Source organism: Silurus aristotelis, assembly GCF_946808225.1.
Source record: "Silurus aristotelis genome assembly, chromosome: 23".
NCBI lineage: Eukaryota > Metazoa > Chordata > Actinopteri > Siluriformes > Siluridae > Silurus > Silurus aristotelis.
In genome coordinates this window covers 12,790,597-12,811,925 of record NC_139596.1, presented here as the reverse complement: position 1 = coordinate 12,811,925, position 21,329 = coordinate 12,790,597, and the positions used below count along the sequence as shown (strand labels likewise).

Genomic DNA, 21,329 nt, shown 5'->3' with positions numbered 1-21,329 from the left:
TAATAATAGAAAGAACATGATCACCACCAAGCTAACTATATTCATGCTTTTTTTCTTTTCTTTTCATTTTCTTTCTTTTTTTTTTTTTTTTTTTTTTTTAATTAGTTCTTTTCTTTTGCATTGTTCACAAGCCTACAATTTCCTAAACCTAAAATTAAAGGGAGAGTGCAGCAGGAATGTTCGCGTTCCCAAACAATCGTTTGAATCTATTAGGCTAAGCTAAGACATCGCTAATCCATTTGTGAAATAATGTTCTTCATAGATAGCTATTATTTTGGTGTGAACAGTATATAATATTGAAAATATTATAAACAAATGTTTGTTATGTGTAAAAAAAAAAAAAAACTACGAGGGGAAAAAAAAAAAATACACATTGGAATTACCACCATGCTATTGTTTGACTTGCATAGAATACTATATTGATCAAAATATGTGAACACACACAAGACAGTAAAAGTAAAATGAGCCTGAGCAATGATCTGCTTTTACACCTTTATGTTTTCTAGTCCTTTATATAAACAAAAAAGAAAAAGATCACCAAGTAATCAAAATGACGTAACGAATCTCCACTGATCTGTCATTAGAGTGTCAGGTGGTTTATGCCTTACACACAAGTTAAACCTTTTGAAGGAACAGTAACATGAAATCTACTAGACATAATAGTTTTAGGAGAGAGCGATGTATTTGGACGTGTACTGGCTTTATGCTTCAAATCTCTTTGGAAAGAGCACTGGGGCCACCAGAGTCCACATGTAGAGGAAGAGACAAACCCAACAAGATGCCATCTTGATCCAGAACACTGACCAGCTCCCTTCCAGCAATCTCTCAATCTTAGCGTTGTCATAACTGCAAAGAAACACAGATTGCACAGGAAATCAGGGCACATGTGTCTCAAAGCGTTTATTACAATAGTGTTCACAATACTGTGCACATTCAAGAATAAACAGGCATAACATTATGACCACCTGCCTAATATTGTGTTGGACCCCCTTTTGCTACCAAATCAGTCCTGACCCATAGAACATTAACAGCATTAACTTCTTCAGTAATGTGAGCTACAGGATCTCACATGGTCCAGCCTTCATTCCTCACGTGCAGCAATGAGCCTCATCCGCCCGTGACCCTGTCCCCGGTTTATCACTGTTCCTCCCTTGGAGCACTTTTGATAGATTCTGATCACTGCAGACTGGGAACATCCCACAAGAGCTGCAGTTTTGGAGATGTTCTGACCCAGACGTCTAGACATCACAATTTGGCATTTGTCAAACTCGCTCACATCCTTAAACTTGCCCATTTTTCCTGCTTCTAACACATCAAATTTGGGGACAAAATGTTCAGTAACTGCCAAATAAATCCCACCCACTAACAGGTGCCATGAGATAATCACTGTTATTCACTCACCACTCATAATGTTGTTAATGTTAATTTTGATATTAAAAAAACACATGAAAATTATAGAAATAGCCAAGAAAAAAAAAAAAAGACTGAAATCTGTTCATACTTACACTAATAATTTAAATAAATTCTTTAATTTCAGGAAAGCATTAGTTGATTAGCTCAGTTCTCTGAAATAATGATAGAGGAATGTAAAGCTGAGCTGGAACAGCCTAAATTATCTCCTGTTTGGGAAACACTGCTGTTTCCCAGTCAACATTGACGGCACCGGGCAAAAAAGCTGTCCACTGAGAAATGTCTGCTGCTAAATGGTGTTAATGTCTTAAGCATGATGGTCTGCAACATCAGTGCAATGCTTAGCAGGAGAAAACATTATACAGGAGCAGCAAATATGTTGAAGCAGCTGCTCAGTGCAAATTTCGAATGGGCTAAGCAAGTCATTTACATCATAGGGGTTTTTTTATGGCAAAATGGGACGATGTCTATTGGTAAAAGTGCTATACAAATCAAAATGGAACCGATTTTGCTTATTGAGATTACACTGTTATGTAATAGAGAGACTGTAGTCGAAAATAGCCTAGACTTTACCTTCACATCCACACACAATGAAAGATAAATTCAGACTGCGGTGATGAGAACAGAATAAAATTCCTTTCTCCTTTGTTTTCTAGGGCATTAATATTATTGTTTTTATGGGCTCGGTTGTAGGTATTTCTTTGAGGACGTTTTTTTTCTTCTGGGGGATTTTAATAGCATGAAATATTAATTCAGTTGTTATATGTTGATTTGATGTTTCGTGCTTAAAAAACAATCCAATAAATGAAATCTGTAATAAAGTTCCTTGGGAAATAACTCACTGGAACCAGTTTGTGACGGTCATCATAACATAGAGTGAGCCAAGGAAGAAGACGAAATGAAAGTAGGTATAGCTGTAGACCGTGCCCTCTTGCTCGTCGTAAATGACGTTCTGTCCTCCTGCGGTCTTCTCCTCGTCATCTGCATCATCTGTAACAAATCCAAAATGCATTAAGCAGTCAAAATGAAGGGTGTAATATCCCGACATGACCACCAGGAAGCACCATCGAGCTTTCTGGCACGGTCTGTTAGAAAATCGTAGGTCTTTTGTTTTTCTTGCAGAAAAAATAGATAAAAATGAATGACTAAAGAAATAATCAATTAATTCTGACCTGCAAAGTCGGCGCAGCAGAAGCAGCAGCGGGCCCTCTAAAAGGATGATGAAAAAGAAAAAATAAGTCATGTTTAATTAAACAGTCACATTTATGGAATTTGGCAGACGCCCTTATTCAGAGCGACTTACATTTATCTCATTCATACAACTAAGCAGCAGTAGGGTTGAGGGCCTTTCTCAGGAGCCCAGAAGTGGCAGGTGGTATGGTTAGGATTTGAACTCATGACGTTCAGTTTAAAAGTTCAATACCTTAACCACTAATCTACCACCTCCCATTATATAGTTGCAGTATTTAATCCAAAGCACCGGTATTTTCATACACAATACATTTTCTATGGGAAAGAATACAGACCTCATTTTCTTGCATGGAGTTTCTGTACACTCGTAACGCTGCTGAGCTCCTCTTCGTTGTTGAGGTCAAACTGCAATCAAAGCCAGAGTTTATTAAAAATAAATAAATAAATAAATAAATAAATAAATAAATAAATAAATAAATAAATAAATAAATCTCAAAATGAAATTTCATTAAAACGCAGGCCAAGTCAAAATACTTGTAATTCTTTTGTTTATTCGGTTCCTTTCAAGGGTACTTCAATTTTTTTTTTAATGCCACAGTCTCCTCAGGGTTGCTCGTTTGTTCACCATATGTTCATGGTATCAGTGCTGAACATTGTTCTTATCTTTAACAACAAAAATAATCAGAATTGTTTCGACCATTCTTCTGAATTTAGGCCTTTTATGCTCTATGGTGTCAGGAAACCTTTATAACAGCCCTAGTTGAAGTATTCTTTCTGTTGAAGTATATTTCCCCTCTGCATTTTGTGGGTGGAAAAAAAACACCCTGGAAACACATTGGAAAAATCATTTTGAGTTTGAGCCGAGTATATACGCATGTCTCCACCAATACCGTGTGTGTGTGTGTGTGTGTGTGTGTGTGTGTGTGTGTGTGTGTGTGTGTGTGTGTGTGTGTGTGTAAATGGAAGCTCAGGCCTCCGAGACATCTTGAATAGACATGTCTGTTCTTAATGGGAAACACATGTAAGGCGCCTCCATTTTGTACGAGCTAAATGAAGAAGGCTTTAATCTGTGCCTCGGCTAAAGCAGGGATACCTTTTTTTATGTCCAAATGATCACACAGTCTTAACCAGATAATTGCATGTTTATAGTCCTTCTGGGACTGGTCTCTTGACACACCCTTTTAAACCACCTGGTAGTTTTGTGAGGGGATTTGCTTTAATAGCAGAAATTCATGGTCGTTACGACGGGGATGAAAATGGCAAAGGAGCAAAAATGGAAAGGAGCATTTGAATGAAAAAAAAAAAAAGGAACTCTGATAACAATACCATGAATAAAGCACGCAGCCGAACAAAATGGCCGTTCCTACTCCTGTCGCGATTTTTCTGTCGCCCTCTGATCCGGAGAAAGGAAGTACGCAGACAGTGATGTTCTTTCCATCCTGCTCCACCACTGAGAGATAGACAGCAGAGGGAAAGACAGGAGATTTAATGTGGAAAGAGGTGGCAAAAGAGATTCTATTAAACTCCATTTACATCTCCATTTACACACACACACACACACACACACACACACACACACAGAAAAATGATCCCACTGCAAAAGCGTACACACAGTGAAAGAAAGATAGCACACACACACACACACACACACACACACACACACACACACACACACACACACACACACACACACACACTTACTTTCAATAGGCTTGCTAGACAGGGCTGAGAAGGTGAGGTACATGACGTAGACGCTGATGATGGCTGGCTGGAGAAGGCCTGAGGTAGGTTGGACTGCAAGAACAACACATGAAACATGTTTAATTTTACTTGAAGTAAACCTACCACGAAACAACATTCAGTTACACCATGTGCCTTTGAAACATTTTCTTTCTTTCTTTTTTTTAGACGACTCTGGAATTGAAACGCTTAGATATTCTAGTCTACGGCTGGTTTCTTTGTTTCCGCATTGTGTTGACCGTCATTGATGTTTGCCTCTTGGAACTGTGCACTGCCTGGGTTAGACTTGCAGTCGAGTAGAAAGCGCCTCTGCCTCGTGCTAAACTTTGCCTGCTGTGTAAGAATTTAGAAGGGTATCTCCGGAAACTATATGGACAAAGGGTGGTGGACATTTGGAGAGCCCATTCCTAGTTTAGTTCCTGTTTGCTGTTATAACCACCTTTAGTCTTCTAGAAAGATGTTCCACTAGTTTGAGGAAACCTGCAGTCAGCATTCTAATTCATCACAAAGGTGTTCACTAGGGTTGAGGTCAGAGCTCTACAGCAAGCCCACTCAAGATCTTCTAGTCGAAACCATATAAACTATATCTTAATGGAGCTCTGATTTGTGCATCATGCTTTAACAGGTTTGGGTCTCCTAGTTCAAATTGTCCCTCATTCTGTTTCTCATGCATCATAAACGTTACACCAAACAGGAAGTATTTGTGTGTTTATATTCTGTAAATGACCATCCTCAGCCTCACACACTTGAAGATTTCAGACAACACTTTTACCGCGCCATATTTAAGGCTCAGCTTTTTGAAAGCTCATTTTACAAGCCCCATTTATTACAGCTTTATATATGTGCGATACCTATAAAAGAAAAATAAAATAAAATAACTGTATAAAACCGGACCACACAGGTAACCAATAGCATTTATTACTATGGAATAGGGCTGTAATGATTCTTCGAGTAATTCGATCACAAAAATTAATTAATAGTTTAGTCCAATTAACTAAACAAGGAGAACAGAGATTAAACCTTGATGTATATTTCTGGCATCAGCCTCTCTCCGAAATTGAACAATTTCTGATCAGTACGTGTCCACTTACACTCTTTATGTATAGTCTTACACACTTACACTCTTTATGTATAGTCAGGGTGGGAGTTAATTTCCATCTCGCACATCTTTGTGTCTCTTACAACAAATCAGATATAAACCTGCCAATAGGTTGCACATATTTGGGCGGTGGATTTTTAGTTTTAAAAAAAATCCCCTTAAGTTTTTCAAAACTTCCAAAGCTGCTGACCCATAAGTTATTACCCATAAATTTAACAAGGGAAAAGGGAACTGTATCATGGGAACCCAAAACATGCTCAACAAAGGAAGGATTACTGTAATCTGATGTTATCGCTCCAGAAATGGCATGTGGGACTTGAGCCATCAACCCTTACACCAAATCTTCATCTGGAAGATTCACATAGTAATAAATTACTCTAAACAAACTTTTGGTCATGTCAAACAGGTAAATGGTATTAGTTTCGCTATAAGAACTATTCAAACATGCAAACCGCCAAAATAAATGTAAAAAAAAAAAAACAATAATACAAAAATTAAAAAAAGGAAGGAAAAAGAAAAAAAAAAAAAAAAAAGAAGTGAATGCTGGGAATTGCCATCACATTGACTCACATGTCTGAATGCAGGGTGAAATGGCCAGCAGTGAAACGATGAAGCATAAACCCGAGTTCAAACCCAAAAAGATCTTGTTGAGGAAGCAGGCCTGAGAATGCGTGTAGTAAATGGCCATAAAGATCAGAGCGCCCACTGCAATGGAGAAGAGCACCAAAGCAGCCAGGGATAGTGCTGCGTACCAAAGCTTGTTGTGGTCTACACCTGCACTCCTGCAGAGGAAAAGGAAGAAAATTATTTATTCATGAAGTTCTTCTTACTTTTTTCTTGTGTATCTTTTTATACATTTATTTTATGAACATAATCTAGCAAATGGAAATTTGGGCCTTTTTTTTATGCTACAACAAATATTTACTCGAGCAATCAAACAAATCCTGAACTTTGCACCACAAAACCCAAACCAGTTACAGGGTGCTCAAATATACAGCCACTTACAGGCATCCGGTGGCTAAAAGAAATCCTTTTAGCAGTGTTTACATGAAGTGTCTGCTTTATTTTACAGCATATCCGCACTGTCCTTTTCTCACACAGGGAGACACGGTGTACAGCCGTCTTCCAACACATTCGCTCAGGAACGGGAGTATTTTTGCCACATTGAGTTTTGATTTGCTTATTGTAAACTTTAGGAGAGGAAACCAGTCTGCCCTTTGGTTCATATGCTTCCACTTCCTCTATTTCTTTGTCTGTTTTTTTTAGCTGCCCTCCTCAGGTTCTACTAAAAGGCATCGGTAAAAACAATCCTAACTTGGCCACATGTATTGCGATGTAATAAAAGTAAACAGACATTACCCAGAAACACTTGGTATGGCTGCAAAAGTCCCACGGGAGAACGTAATGCTTCAGTGAACAGAAATGAGAGCTAAAATGTTGTAATTAAATTAAATAATTAGGAAACTGTTCAGTCTGAGGAACCTGTGGTTAATGTACAGTACTATTTATAGTGGCTACTCATATTCATCATATCAAGCGGATTCCTGAAATAGGCTATGCACTGACGGGCTGAACAAATCATAAATCCATCATCTTGTCAATCGGGCAAGTAAACGCTCTAGTGTGATGCCCAGCTCCATGTTTTGGTTGCCTGGAAACCTAACCGTTGTATACAGAGAGACCTAGAAGTGCATTCATCCAGAGACAAACAAGTATATAAAGTCCAGTGTTGGAGACGATTCTGCCGTAGTCTTTATCAGAGACACGAATGTCTCTCACGTCGAATATTGTACAAAAGTTTGTGGGCATCTCACCATAAGGTTCGCGCGCGCTTTTAGAAAATCCTATTCGACGTTAGGTTGCCATTTGCCCTTATAATATCCTCTTCAAGGAAAAGTGTGAGGAGGCCTGGGGTGCAACCGGCATTCTAATTAATCTGAAAGTGTCCAGTGGGGTTAAAGTCAGAGCTCTATAACAGGCCACACAAGATCTTCTACTCTAACCTATGTAAACCATATGTTCGTGGAGCTGGTTCCTGGCTCCTACTTTGACCTTTTTCCTTATTCCAATTTTTTATGCCTCATACGCCGCAACACAAAGTGCTCGGACACTGCTCCTAAAGTACTTCAGTATTCTTAAAGTTCGGTTTACAAGCAAGTTGTTCCCCCCTCACTTATTACAGCTTTATACATTCTACGTTTATAAAATATGCTGTATAAAACCAGACCACCTGGAGAGGCAACGGACTTTATTACTATGGAAATGATGGCTGGCTGGATCTCTACTGTCTGTAATGAATTCCAGTTGTGCCTGCAGCCTATGTTTCCAAAAGAAATAATAATAAAAAAAATTGGATGCAGAGATGGAAACAGAAAAATCCAATCATGTTCCCAGTGAATTCTTTTTAGTCATCAATATGGCATGTCTGAGAGAGAATTAGAAAACAATGGCAATGTTGGATGGAGCCAAAGATTCGTCTTACCAGTTCTGGTTCCATCTGTGAGCAAACTGAACTAGGAGCATGAGCTGGATTACGAGGAAGAGGAAGCCTCCGGCAGCTCCCACATAACGCCACACTGTAGAATAGCGAAAGAGAGTGATGGATAGAAAGAGGGAGGAGGGGGAGAGGGAGTGAGAGTGTGTGTATGAAGGAACATTGAGCTGTCATCCTCAACAGTTCCTTTATTTCTGTGACTCCCACAGACAGTCATCTTTCTGTGTAGATGGCAGCTCTCCAGACTGTTGCTGCTCGGTTCCGCTGACAACAACTACACGATTCAACGTCCAAATAACTGCATAAAACTCGCACAGAAACAAGCCAAGGAGACGTTCTGACATGAAGTATCACACGAGTGCCCTGAAGGTGCTGCTAGTTTGATGTTTAAAAAGCAGGACAAACTATGCCATGTTACATTAAAACTAAACGTTCCTTCAGGCTTCAATACACTTTAATATCCTGTGTATTCACTACAGTGGTACTGCGATTTAGCACAGAAACAATGATGCGTTAAATCCATCTTGAAGATGGACTTAAGCCGTCATAGAATTAAGTTTTGACAGAACCAGAACCATCTTGTGACAAAACAGAAATCGAGAAATCGACAGCACTGAGGTAAATTAGATGTCAAAGTCTATTATTCCAGTTAAAATCTTAATGTGAACATGAGCAAGCATGAGAAAAAAAAAATAAAAAAAATAAATGAGTTTCCCCTTTTTCTCTTTAGTCACAGGGTGGAGTTGTTATGGACGGTTCAGAGCACAGATGTTTGAATCAAATGGTTTCATGCACACTTCAAAGGCCTTTCTGAACTCTTGAAACTCAAGATCTCAGTTCAGGCCCACGGGTATCTCTTTTCTCGCCGGGCTCAAATCAAGAGAAAGTTGCATGCGATGCAATGCGGCTATGAGAGAACAGGATGTAACTGAGCTATACTATACCTTCGAGAAACTTTTCTTCTCCAGGCAGGTAGAAGCCTCCTGCACAGCAGGCTAGCAAAGCCAAAAATTTCAAGAACCAGAATCTGGATGGACAAAGAGAAAGTGGAAAAAAAATTAAAGAAAGAAAGGGAAAAGAAAAAAAATTTACATTTACACTGCTATGTTTTAATATCCAGTTGCCTGGTTTTACTCCGTAAACTCTCTGTTAGTGAGTATTTCCTGTACTTGTTTACTTCGACATGCATTTGGGTAAAAGGTTTAGAAAGGCAGAGTTCTGTTCTGAATGAATGTTTAGAAGAGCAGGCTTTTACGCTGTTCTTTCCTGCACTTCAGCGAGTTCCTCCTCTTCTTCACATCATTTGCATACAACACAAAGATCTGATTATGGCAGAGTGAAGGGCTCTTGCTGGGACCTAAACCATTGCGCTTTAGGAGAATAAAGCTCACTTCCTAATGAAATTTCCTCTGGACTGGGCTTTTAATTAACACCACTATTCAGTGCAGTGGGAGTGGGTGGGTAATGGTGTTTAAGGAGGAGCATGGAACAGCACAGTGCCCATGGGGAGTGAAAGTAAAAAAAAACGGCCAAATGACACATGGCCTTGCAAACCTCCTGTAAAACTAAGATGGCTGCAGGGGGCCAAGGAAAAACAAGACAAGCTTGTAGAGAAAACACGATTGTACTGCTTACCCGTTGTGTATGGCCGCCCGACACCCTGTGCTGCTCCGTATTCGTATGGTGAACACGAAGAAGAAGAAGAAGAAGCATGCCATGCCAAAACAAACTTTGTAGACGGCCGAGTATCCGACCAGGGTGCTGCAGTTCTCGCCAGCATTCAGCTTCTTACAAATCTCTGAGTAATATGGAATCTAAAAACAGAATGATACAAAATTACTGGTGGTAAAGAACAAGAACAATATTTTGGATATGCTCAAGTCAATTACACTTTACTGCAGGATAATACATACTTTAAAAACTCTTGTTCATAAACATAAATTCATCAGTTGAAATAGTTATAAATAAACTAACTACAGCATAAATGAAATTTTTTTCATATAAACTCTATATTACATTTTTATTCTATTATACTATAAAGAAGTTTAAGAGGATAATCATCTGAAATGAACACGGCACAGTGCTCATCACTCTGAACAGGAAGAATAAAAATGTTTTAATGTCAATGTTAAACTGTTTTGTTTAAAAATGTAAAAACAAAACAATAAAGATTTAAGAATGTGTGTCATCTGTGTTAAATCTTAAACTTATCAGGGATTAAAGAAAAGAAAATTATATATTTTATATATATATATATATATATATATATATATATATATATATATACATACATACACACACACACACACACACACATCTTCTAATGATGTAAGAGATATAAATACGATCAAATAAACAATAAAATAGACTAAAACAAATCGAAATCCTGTATACAATATTTTGTATTTAGTAATAAAAAAAATTATAAAAATGTATAAAAAGATCTATCTATCTATCTATCTATCTATCTATCTATCTATCTATCTATCTATCTATCTATCTATCTATCTATATTTAATTTATAATATAATATAATTCATATTTATATAATTATATTATATAAAATAATGTGTATTAATGTGTGTGTGTGTGTGTGTGTGTGTGTGTGTGTGTGTGTGTGTGTGTGTGTGTGTGTGTGTGTGTGTGTGTGTGTATAAAATACACATTATTTGATAACAGAAATTGGATCGGGATGAATTTCTTTTGTAAAGCTTGTCTACCTCCCAACGCTTTTGTTCTCGACTTGTTCATTTGCAAGCAAAAAAAAAAAAATGAATGATGAATGAAGAATCAATGTGAATGAATGAATCATGCTCTACCCTTTGACAAGACACATCCATTAACACTGAGGGTCACGATACATTTTAGAAATAACCATACAAGCAGCCGTTGTAGTGTCGGGTCCTAAGAGAATAAGCACTATAAACATTTTTATCTAGATAAAAGCTACGCTGGGTGCGGCTCTATATTTTAGTTTCCTACTTGTGGTCTGTGAAACGAAACACTTTCTACATTACTGTAATTTGCTCTGTATTTTTAGCTTTTAATATTCCTTAAACACATTCAGGAGATCGGTTTCTCATTCTTTTATCAATTCAACCACCTCGAAACTCGTTTGATGCTTTTTACAAAAGGCAGCCTTCAGCCGAGCTCGACTCTCCACCCCCCCTGGTTCTTGTTCTTGCTTGGCATTTACACAGCGGGCAGTGAAAGGGCGAGTGGAAGGACAAAAAGAGAGGCTTGGCCAGAATATAATGGCTGGGTCCACATTACACTGCGCTGGCATGGATTCATCCCAGTTTCAGTGTAGAGGGAAGAAAATAATAAGCAGTCTGTTCTGTGTACATTGTAAAGTCTAAAAATTCATACTCGTGGCGTTATGCTGCCGGCTCTACGAGCGTCACTATGCCTTTTAGGCTCCTGTAGTGCTGTACAGTTCTGCAGCCTGCTGTGGTTTGGATTGCTGTACTGTCTGGCTGTAGATAAAGACTTCACATGTCTGAAGCTAGTCTTCCTCATGAGGGTCTTAAAAGGCCATAGCAACAGTGTTTTCTTTATTATTATTAATTAGTTTATCTTTTGCTTAAGGAAAGAGACCCATTTTTCCCACACTTTCAGATACACGCCATCCAATAAATACCTGCAACGAAGGGAATATGTGAGAGAGAAATACACAATCAACAAACACTATATTTCCAAAAGTATTGGGTCACCTGACCTCTCCTGCTGTATGTGGTTCTTCTCCAAACTTTTACCACAAAGCTGAAGGCACTCAATTATACAGGACGTCTTTAGATGCGCTATAAATAATGATGTATTCACTTGAACTTGGAAACCCAAAATCTTTTCCAGCATGGCAATGCGCTTGTGCACAAAGTGAGCTCCTTGAAGATCTGGTTTACATGCTTTGGAGAGGAAGATCTTGAGTGGCCTGCTATAGAGCTCTGATCTCATCCCTACTGAACACCTTTTGAGATGAATTGGAAAGCTGACTGCACCCCAGGTCTCCTCACCTACATCAGAACCTGATGTGATAATATGTTTTTATGGAAGGTTTTATGACGTGGTCTAATAAAAAAAAAAAACAATTCTGTATATCTGTGAAAGCAGGATGAGGAAAGTGTATAGCGATAAGTGCATGTGGCCACAAGCGGTCGGCCACGCACCTTTTTTCACGTTCAGGTATTTTCATAGATCTATCTACAAGACCAAAGGTTGTCTTTCTGAAAGCATATGATGTTTGGATGTTCAAATCACAGCATGGGGATGGAGTGATAAGTGCTCGAAAGACCTGAAAAACTCACATTATCACGCATTTGCATCTCCACGGTGGGGGACATCATGATCACGCAGGTGATGGTGACCAGCATGAAGTAGAGAGCGTACATGAAGCGCGTCCCTGTTGATTGCTTGATCTTGGGACAGCAGGAGCAGCAGAACGAGCATGCGGCCGAGCCGCAGCAGCAGGCCAGCTACAGGAAGGAAGACAGAAGACATGTCAGCTTTGAATTCAGGCATAGTAATTGTTTGGTTTGTCAAGTCAAAAGGCTTTTATTGTCATTTCTACTATAAACAGTGGTACACAGTAAAAGCGAGACAAGGTTCCTCCAGAACCCTGGTGCTCAACCTGAAATTCTTTACCATTTTCCACTTAGGATTCAACAAAGACTAATAATATGAAGAGTCCAGTCCAGGCTGATCTCCATCTCCTGAGATATTCTGCTTTAAATTATGAATTTTTTTTCTAATAATCAGCTAAACCGGTTTCTAAATTCAGCAGCAGTATTATAGTGCTGAGAACACGTGTGCGCACGCACGCACGCACGCACGCACGCGCACACACACACACACGAGAACACCTCATTGGTTGCTATCCCTCCTAGTAGCAGAAATAGTGAGCTCCTATTGGACAGATGAGCCACACTAGGACAAGGCTGTTACTATGAACCTGAGATCATCAGCACAGAGAGTTCACACACAAACTGAAAGCCTGAAACACCATTACATACAGCTAAGTGCTTTTATGATCAGTATACACAGTATGCGGTCTGGGAGTGTGCTGTTTATCTCTTGTCTGCAGACAGGGAAGGGCAGAAGTTGTTGAGGAGCGGAAAGAAGACTAGATATGACTCCATGGTGTTTATCTTAAAGAAACAAACACCAGCAATATTCATCAGCTTAGCTAAGTTTAGCTAAGTTTAGCTAATTGGCCAACGACAGATAAGCGTTTTAGCTTTATCTGTAACGTCCGTCTAGACATGTAATAAAGCAAATCCTTAAAACAAACAAAAAAAAAAACCTTCCTATAGATGCTTGAATGTATTAAATTTTTTTTCAAGATTTAAAATAGAATTCAAATCAAACAAATAGCAGAAAAGTCTTTGTTTTTTCAGATCAAAACACGAACACTGCCATACAAGGGCTTAGAAATGCATCGAACAAATAGTTGATTTTATGAATAAATGTTTTGAGGGTTCTATAATTACTTCCCTCAGTCTTAATCAAGACAATCATCCTGTTAGAGAGATTGGAGCCAAAATCCATGTGAGGCAGGGTCACGGGTCCCTCACCATCATGTTACATTTCCAATGAAGGGTTGTGTGGTCAAGAGGCGCACATTTCTTCTGCAAGCTTATATATTTTATCCTCAGAATTTTGTTCCTAATTGGCCGATTCCCAGAATTTCGCGTTCCCCTATCATACGGCGGCTATCAACCAGAGGAGGAAAAAATCTAATCGCATGTTTTCTCCGAGACACGTAAAGCCACCCAACCACATCTTGTTGAACTACTCCCATGCTTTGCTGTGATTGATGGGGGAGCAAAGCACCAATTCAAACGTTTGGAAATACTTTGGTTTGAACTTAAATTTCGACAGGAAAATCTTGACAAAAAGTGCTTTTTGTTAAACTAGCAATATAAAACACAACCGGGATGGTCAGTTCCTGTTATTATGTGCATTACAGTTATACATAGTTCTTTCCGTTACCAAGTGTTAATAAGAAAAAGATGCAGCTGGTCACATTAACCAAAAAGTATCCACTCCTCCGTCCTGAACACTTCCCTAAAAGTAAAAAACTCGACTGGAACCTATTGTTAATGCCGGATTCGAATAGAACTGGTGTTGAGTTGACTCATGTTGAATTATTACTGATTTAAATGAGAACTTCTGACACATGGAGCATCGCTTTGTTAACATAAAAATAACAACAAGTTATATAGAAAAGACCTTTATGTATTGCGATTATAAATAAAAACACACAACCCACACACAAATCCCAAGCGTAAAAACTTAATAAAAAAGTTATAGAAAGAACTAACTTGGAGAAAGATCTTGTACTAAGAACTGACAGAAAGGTATTTACCTGCATCTCTCCTTAAAAATCACAGGTTTATCGGAGTGCTAAGGATCTAATCCATGTGGAACGAGAATCCAACAAGTGCCGCAAAGGGGGAAAGAAATTCCAAAGTAATGTGACCCGAAGAGCGTTTAGAAAACCTGATAGTGTCTTCCTCTCCTAACAATGACAGGTGGCTGGTCTGAAAGACCTTCCTCAGTCTCAGCTTGTCTTTCAAAAGCTATGAAGAATCAAACCCTGCTCAGAAGAGGCTTGTTTGTCCTTGAGACAGCCCAAGACCCCCCCCCCCCCTACCTCCGACTGAGACAGTAATAAAACCCTTACAAAGCCCTTTCCCAAACCTTTTGTGCTTTCCAGCTCTTTGTCCAAAGAGGTTGGGGTTAAAGGTGACGGGGCCGATAACCTGCACGCTGACTTCTACACAATGAAGCCTGAGAGCTTCACATGTCCGAGGTTCTATGTATCGTTTGTTTGCGCTGAAATTTATACAACTGGACAGAACAAAAAGTTTGAGGGAGAATAACGACTTCCAGAATTCCAGAAAATTTATGACTGAAATCATGATTTCACTTTGAAGTTACCATTTGCTGAAATGTTCTACACTGTCTCTCTGTTTGGTGGAGAACACTGTTTTTGTCCACAATGTGATTCTCTCGGTATGTTGACCGTCAGATTATAAGCTGCTCCTCTTTAGGCTAAAACGGCACTAAAGACACGTTTGCTCTGGGAGAAGTACGTCAGGAATGGTGAAATCAAAATGTCCAAATTGTCTTGATGTGGTGGCTCAGTGTTTAAGGCTCCGAGTGACTGATTAGAAGGTCCGGGGTTCAAGCACCAGTATCACCAAGCTGCCACTCCTGGGGCCCTTAAACCCTAAACCATTTGTGCCCCAGGAGTGCTGTAACATGGCTGACCCTATGCTCTGACCTCAGCTTCCTACATCGCTGGGATATGAGATTAAATAAATTCCCTGTGTGATCAATAAAGTACTATTCTTAAAAAATTTATGTAAAAAGACCCCATTTTTTTTGTCAATTAGGAACCCATTCAGACTCTAACCTGGAAACTAAACTAAAAACTAACTATCATTCAATCATTACTGCCTTCTAGTGAAGTTTTTAAATATATCATCTTTACACTTTCAAGTCATTAGTGGAGATTTTAGCTATAAACTGTGGTGTGGTGGTTCTCTTCACATTTGCACAAATTATATTTCTTAAGTCAGATTAATGTGAGTTGTAAAGCAGGTGGTGGGATTCGAAATAGGAAACCCTGTGGTTACAGAACTCGCACCATGAAGAAGCACATTGTGTTTAAACAGAACATGCGCAAAGAAAGGGTTCGCTTCGAATTAAGAGAAGGGTATTTTCGGTTGTACCACTGTAACGTAATGTAGCAAGAAATAAAAACGCAGTTGAAAATCAGTAGTTTAAGGGTTGGCGTGGTTCTGCTATGAGTGTCCAAAGATTTTCTGCAGAACATTGCAAGAAGAGAACGTGTCGAACTCCCTTTTACCGTCATTCCGTTTAAAGAGCACAAAGCGATCTGTGGTAACTTTTTGGAGCGAAGCCAGAATATTTGATGAAGACACTGATGGATTTTGTGCCGCTGGATGATTTCACATTCAGGTCAACCCATAAAACGAAATGTTTTAAAAGTTAATATATAAGATGAGAAGAAACTATAAATGAGGTATATTTTAAATATTAAACAAAAATCTTCTTTTCTTTTTTAAACTGAGCTATTTAATAGTTTTTTCCATTAAAAAAAAAAACAAAACACTAATCAATGCAACTTACAAGAACCAGCAACAAGATGGAATAATGCAGTCTCCAATATCCTTATCCGATTATCCGGAAAAATTTAAAAGACGGCGTTTCCATGTAAAAACCAAAAACATTTTTTTGGTTCATTTCATGCCTAGAAATAACAATAGAAACAAACTTTTCCAAATAATTCAAAGCAGTCAGTTTCTTCTCTTTCCAGACAGGGTGCTACTAATTAAACAAACCTTTGGAAAGAATGCCCCAAAGACAAAACTTTATTGTTTTCATGTTTAAATGTTGGACAGTCGTGTAAAGCATTTCACTGCATGTCGTATGCATGTGACTAAAATTTAAATACATTTAAATAAAAATTTGAATAAAACACATGGAAACTACAATTTCTTTTTAGTAAATGCCCCCAAACACAAATTCTTATCGCATAAAAAACTTTAAACCTAGTAATGAAACAAGAACCTCCCCGGCATGTTATTTGGGAAAGGACACAGCTCTGTGAAAAACTTATTACTTCGCCGTTTACACACAACACACACACTTTCCTCTGTTTCAGAGGCCATAGTTACACCAAACATTCAAGCAACCACCTCAGAGCCTGATCAATGGGTTAAAAGACGTTGATGGATGGATAGAGTTTGGTCTGCACTCGTTTGTTTGACGGTGTTTTCAGTTGCAAATGGGAAGCGTTAGAGAGAAACGATTTTCTTTCACCGTCAGACTTCTGTCTGTGGCCTCACGTAGCTGAGAGGTGCTAATGTGTGTGAAATGCACAGCAGGCTGACAACAGATTGCATTTTCACAATGCTTTCCCAAACCACTGCTGTAGAGGTGTTACTACCACACTACAGTCGATCTAAAAGACTTTCCCTGGTCTAAATGTGTTTTACACACACACACACACACACACACACACACACACACACACACACACACACACACACGACCAGTAACACTAGGCCATACAAACACATACTACAATAAGGGACTAATGTAATTTTGCAATCAACCCATTAAATCTTATACTAAAGTGCAGGGCCACATTTCATGCCATTTCATCAGCCATTTAGAATCATTCCTGATTAAATAATAAAACTATATAATATACTAGAAAATATAAAACTGCTTTTTAACCAAGGAGTATTTGCTCATTGTGATCGTAACAACTAAATGTCTAAAAAGGGGGTGATCAACTGATTGACTGTAGTTTGTGTGTGTATTAGCTTATCTGTCAATGGCACTAGTCACGGTGGCAACATGAAGCACAGCTGTTCAGCAAAACGATCACTTTTAACTGATAATGGCTATAAACCGGTTCTCGCCATTTCCAGGTTACTTGCTTTCCTTGTACTCAAGTTGCTTTATATAAATGCCACTACTCAATACGATCCTTCATACAGTGTTTCCAGTAATGTGTATCTAAAACAACAATTCTTGGATCACAATCTTAACAAATCTCTTTCAAAACCAGCACTGAAATTTCACTGGCCTGCGAGATCTCGCTGTTGTATGCAGATTGCATCACTCGGTGTCTGAATCACGAAGTAGACAACAACTCATCGCCAGCAACGCAGTTCTCAAAAGGACACCGAGAACATGCTGGTTTGTTTGTTTGTTTGAAAAACAGGATGTAATGTCTACAGTCTAACCTGAATGTCACGCAGCCACAAATCAAAAAAAAGAAAAAAGTGACACGTCAGGTCTGGTTTCATGGTTCATGGCTTTGTTTTGGGTTTTTTTTTTGTTTTAAACAAAAAGACGAGATTTTCGTTGGGAGTGACGACGATGGACAGGAGTAGAAACGAGTTTATTAGAGGGACAGCGCATGTAGGACGTTTAGGGGACAAAGTTAGAGAAGCCCGATTGAGATTGTTTGCAGAGGAGGGACATGGGGTATAACAGCAGGAGAATGCTGATTATGGAGCCACCAGGAAGGAGGAAAAGAGGAAGACCAAGGAGGAGGTTTATGGACGTGGTGAAGGAAGACATGCGGGTAGTTGGTGTGAAAGAGGCAGATGTAGAGGACAGGGGGTATGGAGATGGATAATCCTAACGGGAGCAGCCGAAAGAAAAAGAGGTTTAAACAAAGGCGCTCATCTTATTCAAAACTAATCCGTATGCATTCTTTTCCACAGTGAAGTTTAAGTCTAAAAGACATCTCTAACCTTTTGCTTTCCTTTTTTAAAGAAAAGTGTTTCCGAGACATCATGTGAACAAGCACAAAAAGGGTCCGGGTTGATCCCATCATTGCCTCGTAAAGCAGTGGCTCCGGCGTCTCCGGCGTCTGTGGCCCGGTGACTCCTGACAGGCTTAGCTTTTAATGAGCCAGGCCTGCCAGCCCCACGGTTCTCCACAGCTAATCTAATGCAAACAAGCAGCCTCATGGACCCAACAAGGAAATGAAAAGACCACCCGCAGACCCCGCAACACACAATAGGGAGCTACAAGCAAATGTGGGCCACTCGAGGCAGAAATTAGCACACCGAGAACGTGGTTAGACCATGTTGACAAATGTTTTGTTCTCGCTTTTCAGAGGGCTTTTGCTTGGGTCTTAAGTTGAATGTTGCCTAATTGTGCTTCCTGTAATGACCTCTGAAAAAGGAAACAGAAAAAAAAAAGAGCTTCCACTTGGTGTCGATTAAAGCAGGACACAGTGATAGAGATATATGATTAGACAGACAGACAGACAGACAGACAGACAGATAGATAGATAGATAGATAGATAGATAATCTGTGATTATAGAAATATAGATTCCAATTGATCATTTTTGGCTTCAGATGGAGATCCATAGGAGATGGTATCAGTCAAATGAGGTCTGAACACAACAATACCAGTCTCTTAATTAAAACAGAGGGTTGTAATAAACTGAAGTGTTCATATCTTTTGTTTGTGAGGATGTGTTTGAAACAGCAGCAGTAACATCTGGCTGTAAACAAAGTCCTCAAAGTGGAATGGAGATGAAGAAGGAGCTGCTCGAAGTCTGTTCAGCAAACCCCATTAACACTAAATCAAATAATAATTACAAAGTCAATCTTTTATATCTGTACGTATATAAAAACGCCACCACGGCTTGTTAGCCAACAGGCTAAGAGCAATCCAACTCCATTTTCATTTCCTAACCGAACAAAAGCCTGGTGTGATGAGACAACTTCCCAAGCCTGGATGTCGTCCAGGACAATGACAACACCACCTCCAGCTCGGGGTTTGTCCACAACAACTACACATAAGGACCGAGACGAGATGTTTAAAACGGTCGTATTGAATTCCAAACAAACAAACAAACAAATATATAATACAGCTGATCCAGCGGGTGAAGGCTCCTGGAGCACGCTGCGGCTTCTCGCTTCCTGAAACACACCGTACAAATCACTGAACCACGCAGAAAACATGCCTGACACTCACCTGGGTTAAACAGCAAGGGGTACACATCTTGAAAATAAAACCAAAATTTAGCTTTCACATATACAGATGTTCGTCCCCGAAAAATGAAAATCCAGAGTACAGTAGAGTACAGCAGCGCTCCACCAGCTGAACGCCCTCGTTTCTCCTCCAACAGCACACAATAAACCACCGGTGAGCTGGAGATTCCCGGGCTCGATTCCAAATAGCTGCGTGTTCCCTATATAAGCGCGTTTAGGTGTATGGAGTGTGCACCCTATTTAGGGCGCTTAAACTCTTAATCGTGAGACAATAGAACTCAGCCATAATTCAGACATATTGGTCTACGTTAGAGCATTTTTTTTCTAGTATTGTTTGTAACCTGCAATTGGTTGATGTTGTTTTTCTTTTATTTGTGTACTATATTAAAGCAAGTTTTAAGATCTGGACCAACTTTAAACGATGTTTTTTTTTTTCTCCCTACTGTTATTATCCATTGCATTATTTATATCCATGGCCAATTATTATGAATTGCAACAAATCCAATAACATAGTGAAAATAATATAAAAAGAAATGAACCAAGTTCAGGATCTGGGGTTGTTGTGTCAAAGGAGAAGACTGTATTCAGCAGAAATAAAGCCAGGCAGTGACATGCAGGTATCAAAAAGCACAGTCAGCACATAGTCTTCATATATCCTTTCTCACCCCTCAAAATATGTTGTGCTCATGACTGCTTTAAGTGTGCTGATTCTAATTACTCATTAAGTGCTTCCTTGAATGTGCTGACTTGGTTTTATACCAGAAAATATGCATTTCATGCATGACAGAAACACACAATAAGGTAAAAAAGAACCATAATTTCTTCATATATGGAAAACCTGTAACTGTAATGTGATTTCTGCAATGCTCAATTACTGTACTAAGGTCTCATAAAGGACACATATTTCAACATGAGGCCAGTGAAGGAATGGAAAGTGGCAATGTTTGCTTGTGAAAATGGTTTTCTATTCAGTGCCAGTCAGATGTCCTTGAGAAAAAAAAAATGCAGAGGTAGAGGAGAGCCGCCAGCCACAATCTAGTGTATTGCTGTTGTTCTTTTTTTGGATGCCCTTCACATCAGGATGTGATGAAAATCTGCGTCAAGCCCAACACTTATCTGGCAAATGAGATGGTGTCTGGTGTAGAACAGCACCTCCCTTAAGGGATTTACTGCCAAGTAATGAATCAGTGTGGAAATGTTTACATAACTAGCAGCAATAAACTGAGTGACAGGCAGTGCATCAAGGAAGTTTTTCTTTCATTTTTGAGATAGATTTGATTAGATCTGAAACCTTAATTTAGACATGTAAATGATTCATTTTTAAAAAGTACATGTTCATCCATCATGCTGTGCACTTGCAGCTAAGAATTGTTTGATGATATAAATACAACCCTGTTCTCATCTGATTTATAAACCATTGAATTCTGTCTGACCCAGAGAACACCGGGTTCAGTTTGGAGTCTGGATCCTCTAAAAGACTTCGAAATGGTCTTGAGGAGACTTTCATTATCATTGTCATCTTTGGTTTATTCATTAGAACCCGTAAATTGTATCAGGAAATTGCCTAATATTGTGTTAGTCGTCTTTTGCTGCCAAAACATTCCTGACTCATTGAGCATTAACACCAGTAACTTCAACAATATGAGCTACAGTCGGTTGGATTGGACCACCTTTGCTCCCTACGTGCATTGGCCTTGGTTAACCCTGTCGCCGGTTTACCACTGTTCCTTCCTTGGGCCACTTTTGATAGATTCCTTTAAAGAGCTGCAGTTTTGGAGACACTCTGACCCAGTTGTCTAGCTATCACATTTTGTCCCTTGTCAAACTCACTCAAATCCA

General features: G+C 39.1%; 1 protein-coding gene across 1 annotated transcript; it reads right to left on the bottom strand.

Annotated features, from left to right (window-relative positions):
- Positions 1-320: 320 nt before the first annotated feature.
- Positions 321-19,667, bottom strand: serinc5 (serine incorporator 5). The gene is made up of 12 exons (XM_083526638.1): positions 19,474-19,667; positions 12,239-12,406; positions 9,570-9,748; positions 8,879-8,961; positions 7,923-8,016; positions 6,011-6,222; positions 4,303-4,395; positions 3,928-4,051; positions 2,937-3,006; positions 2,583-2,619; positions 2,253-2,400; positions 321-846 (listed from the first exon to the last, which is right to left on the bottom strand). Exons 1-12 carry the CDS (start codon positions 19,498-19,500, stop codon positions 702-704), a joined length of 1,380 nt encoding a protein of 459 aa, XP_083382764.1. The 5' UTR covers positions 19,501-19,667; the 3' UTR covers positions 321-701.
- Between the last annotated feature and the right edge of the window lie 1,662 nt (positions 19,668-21,329).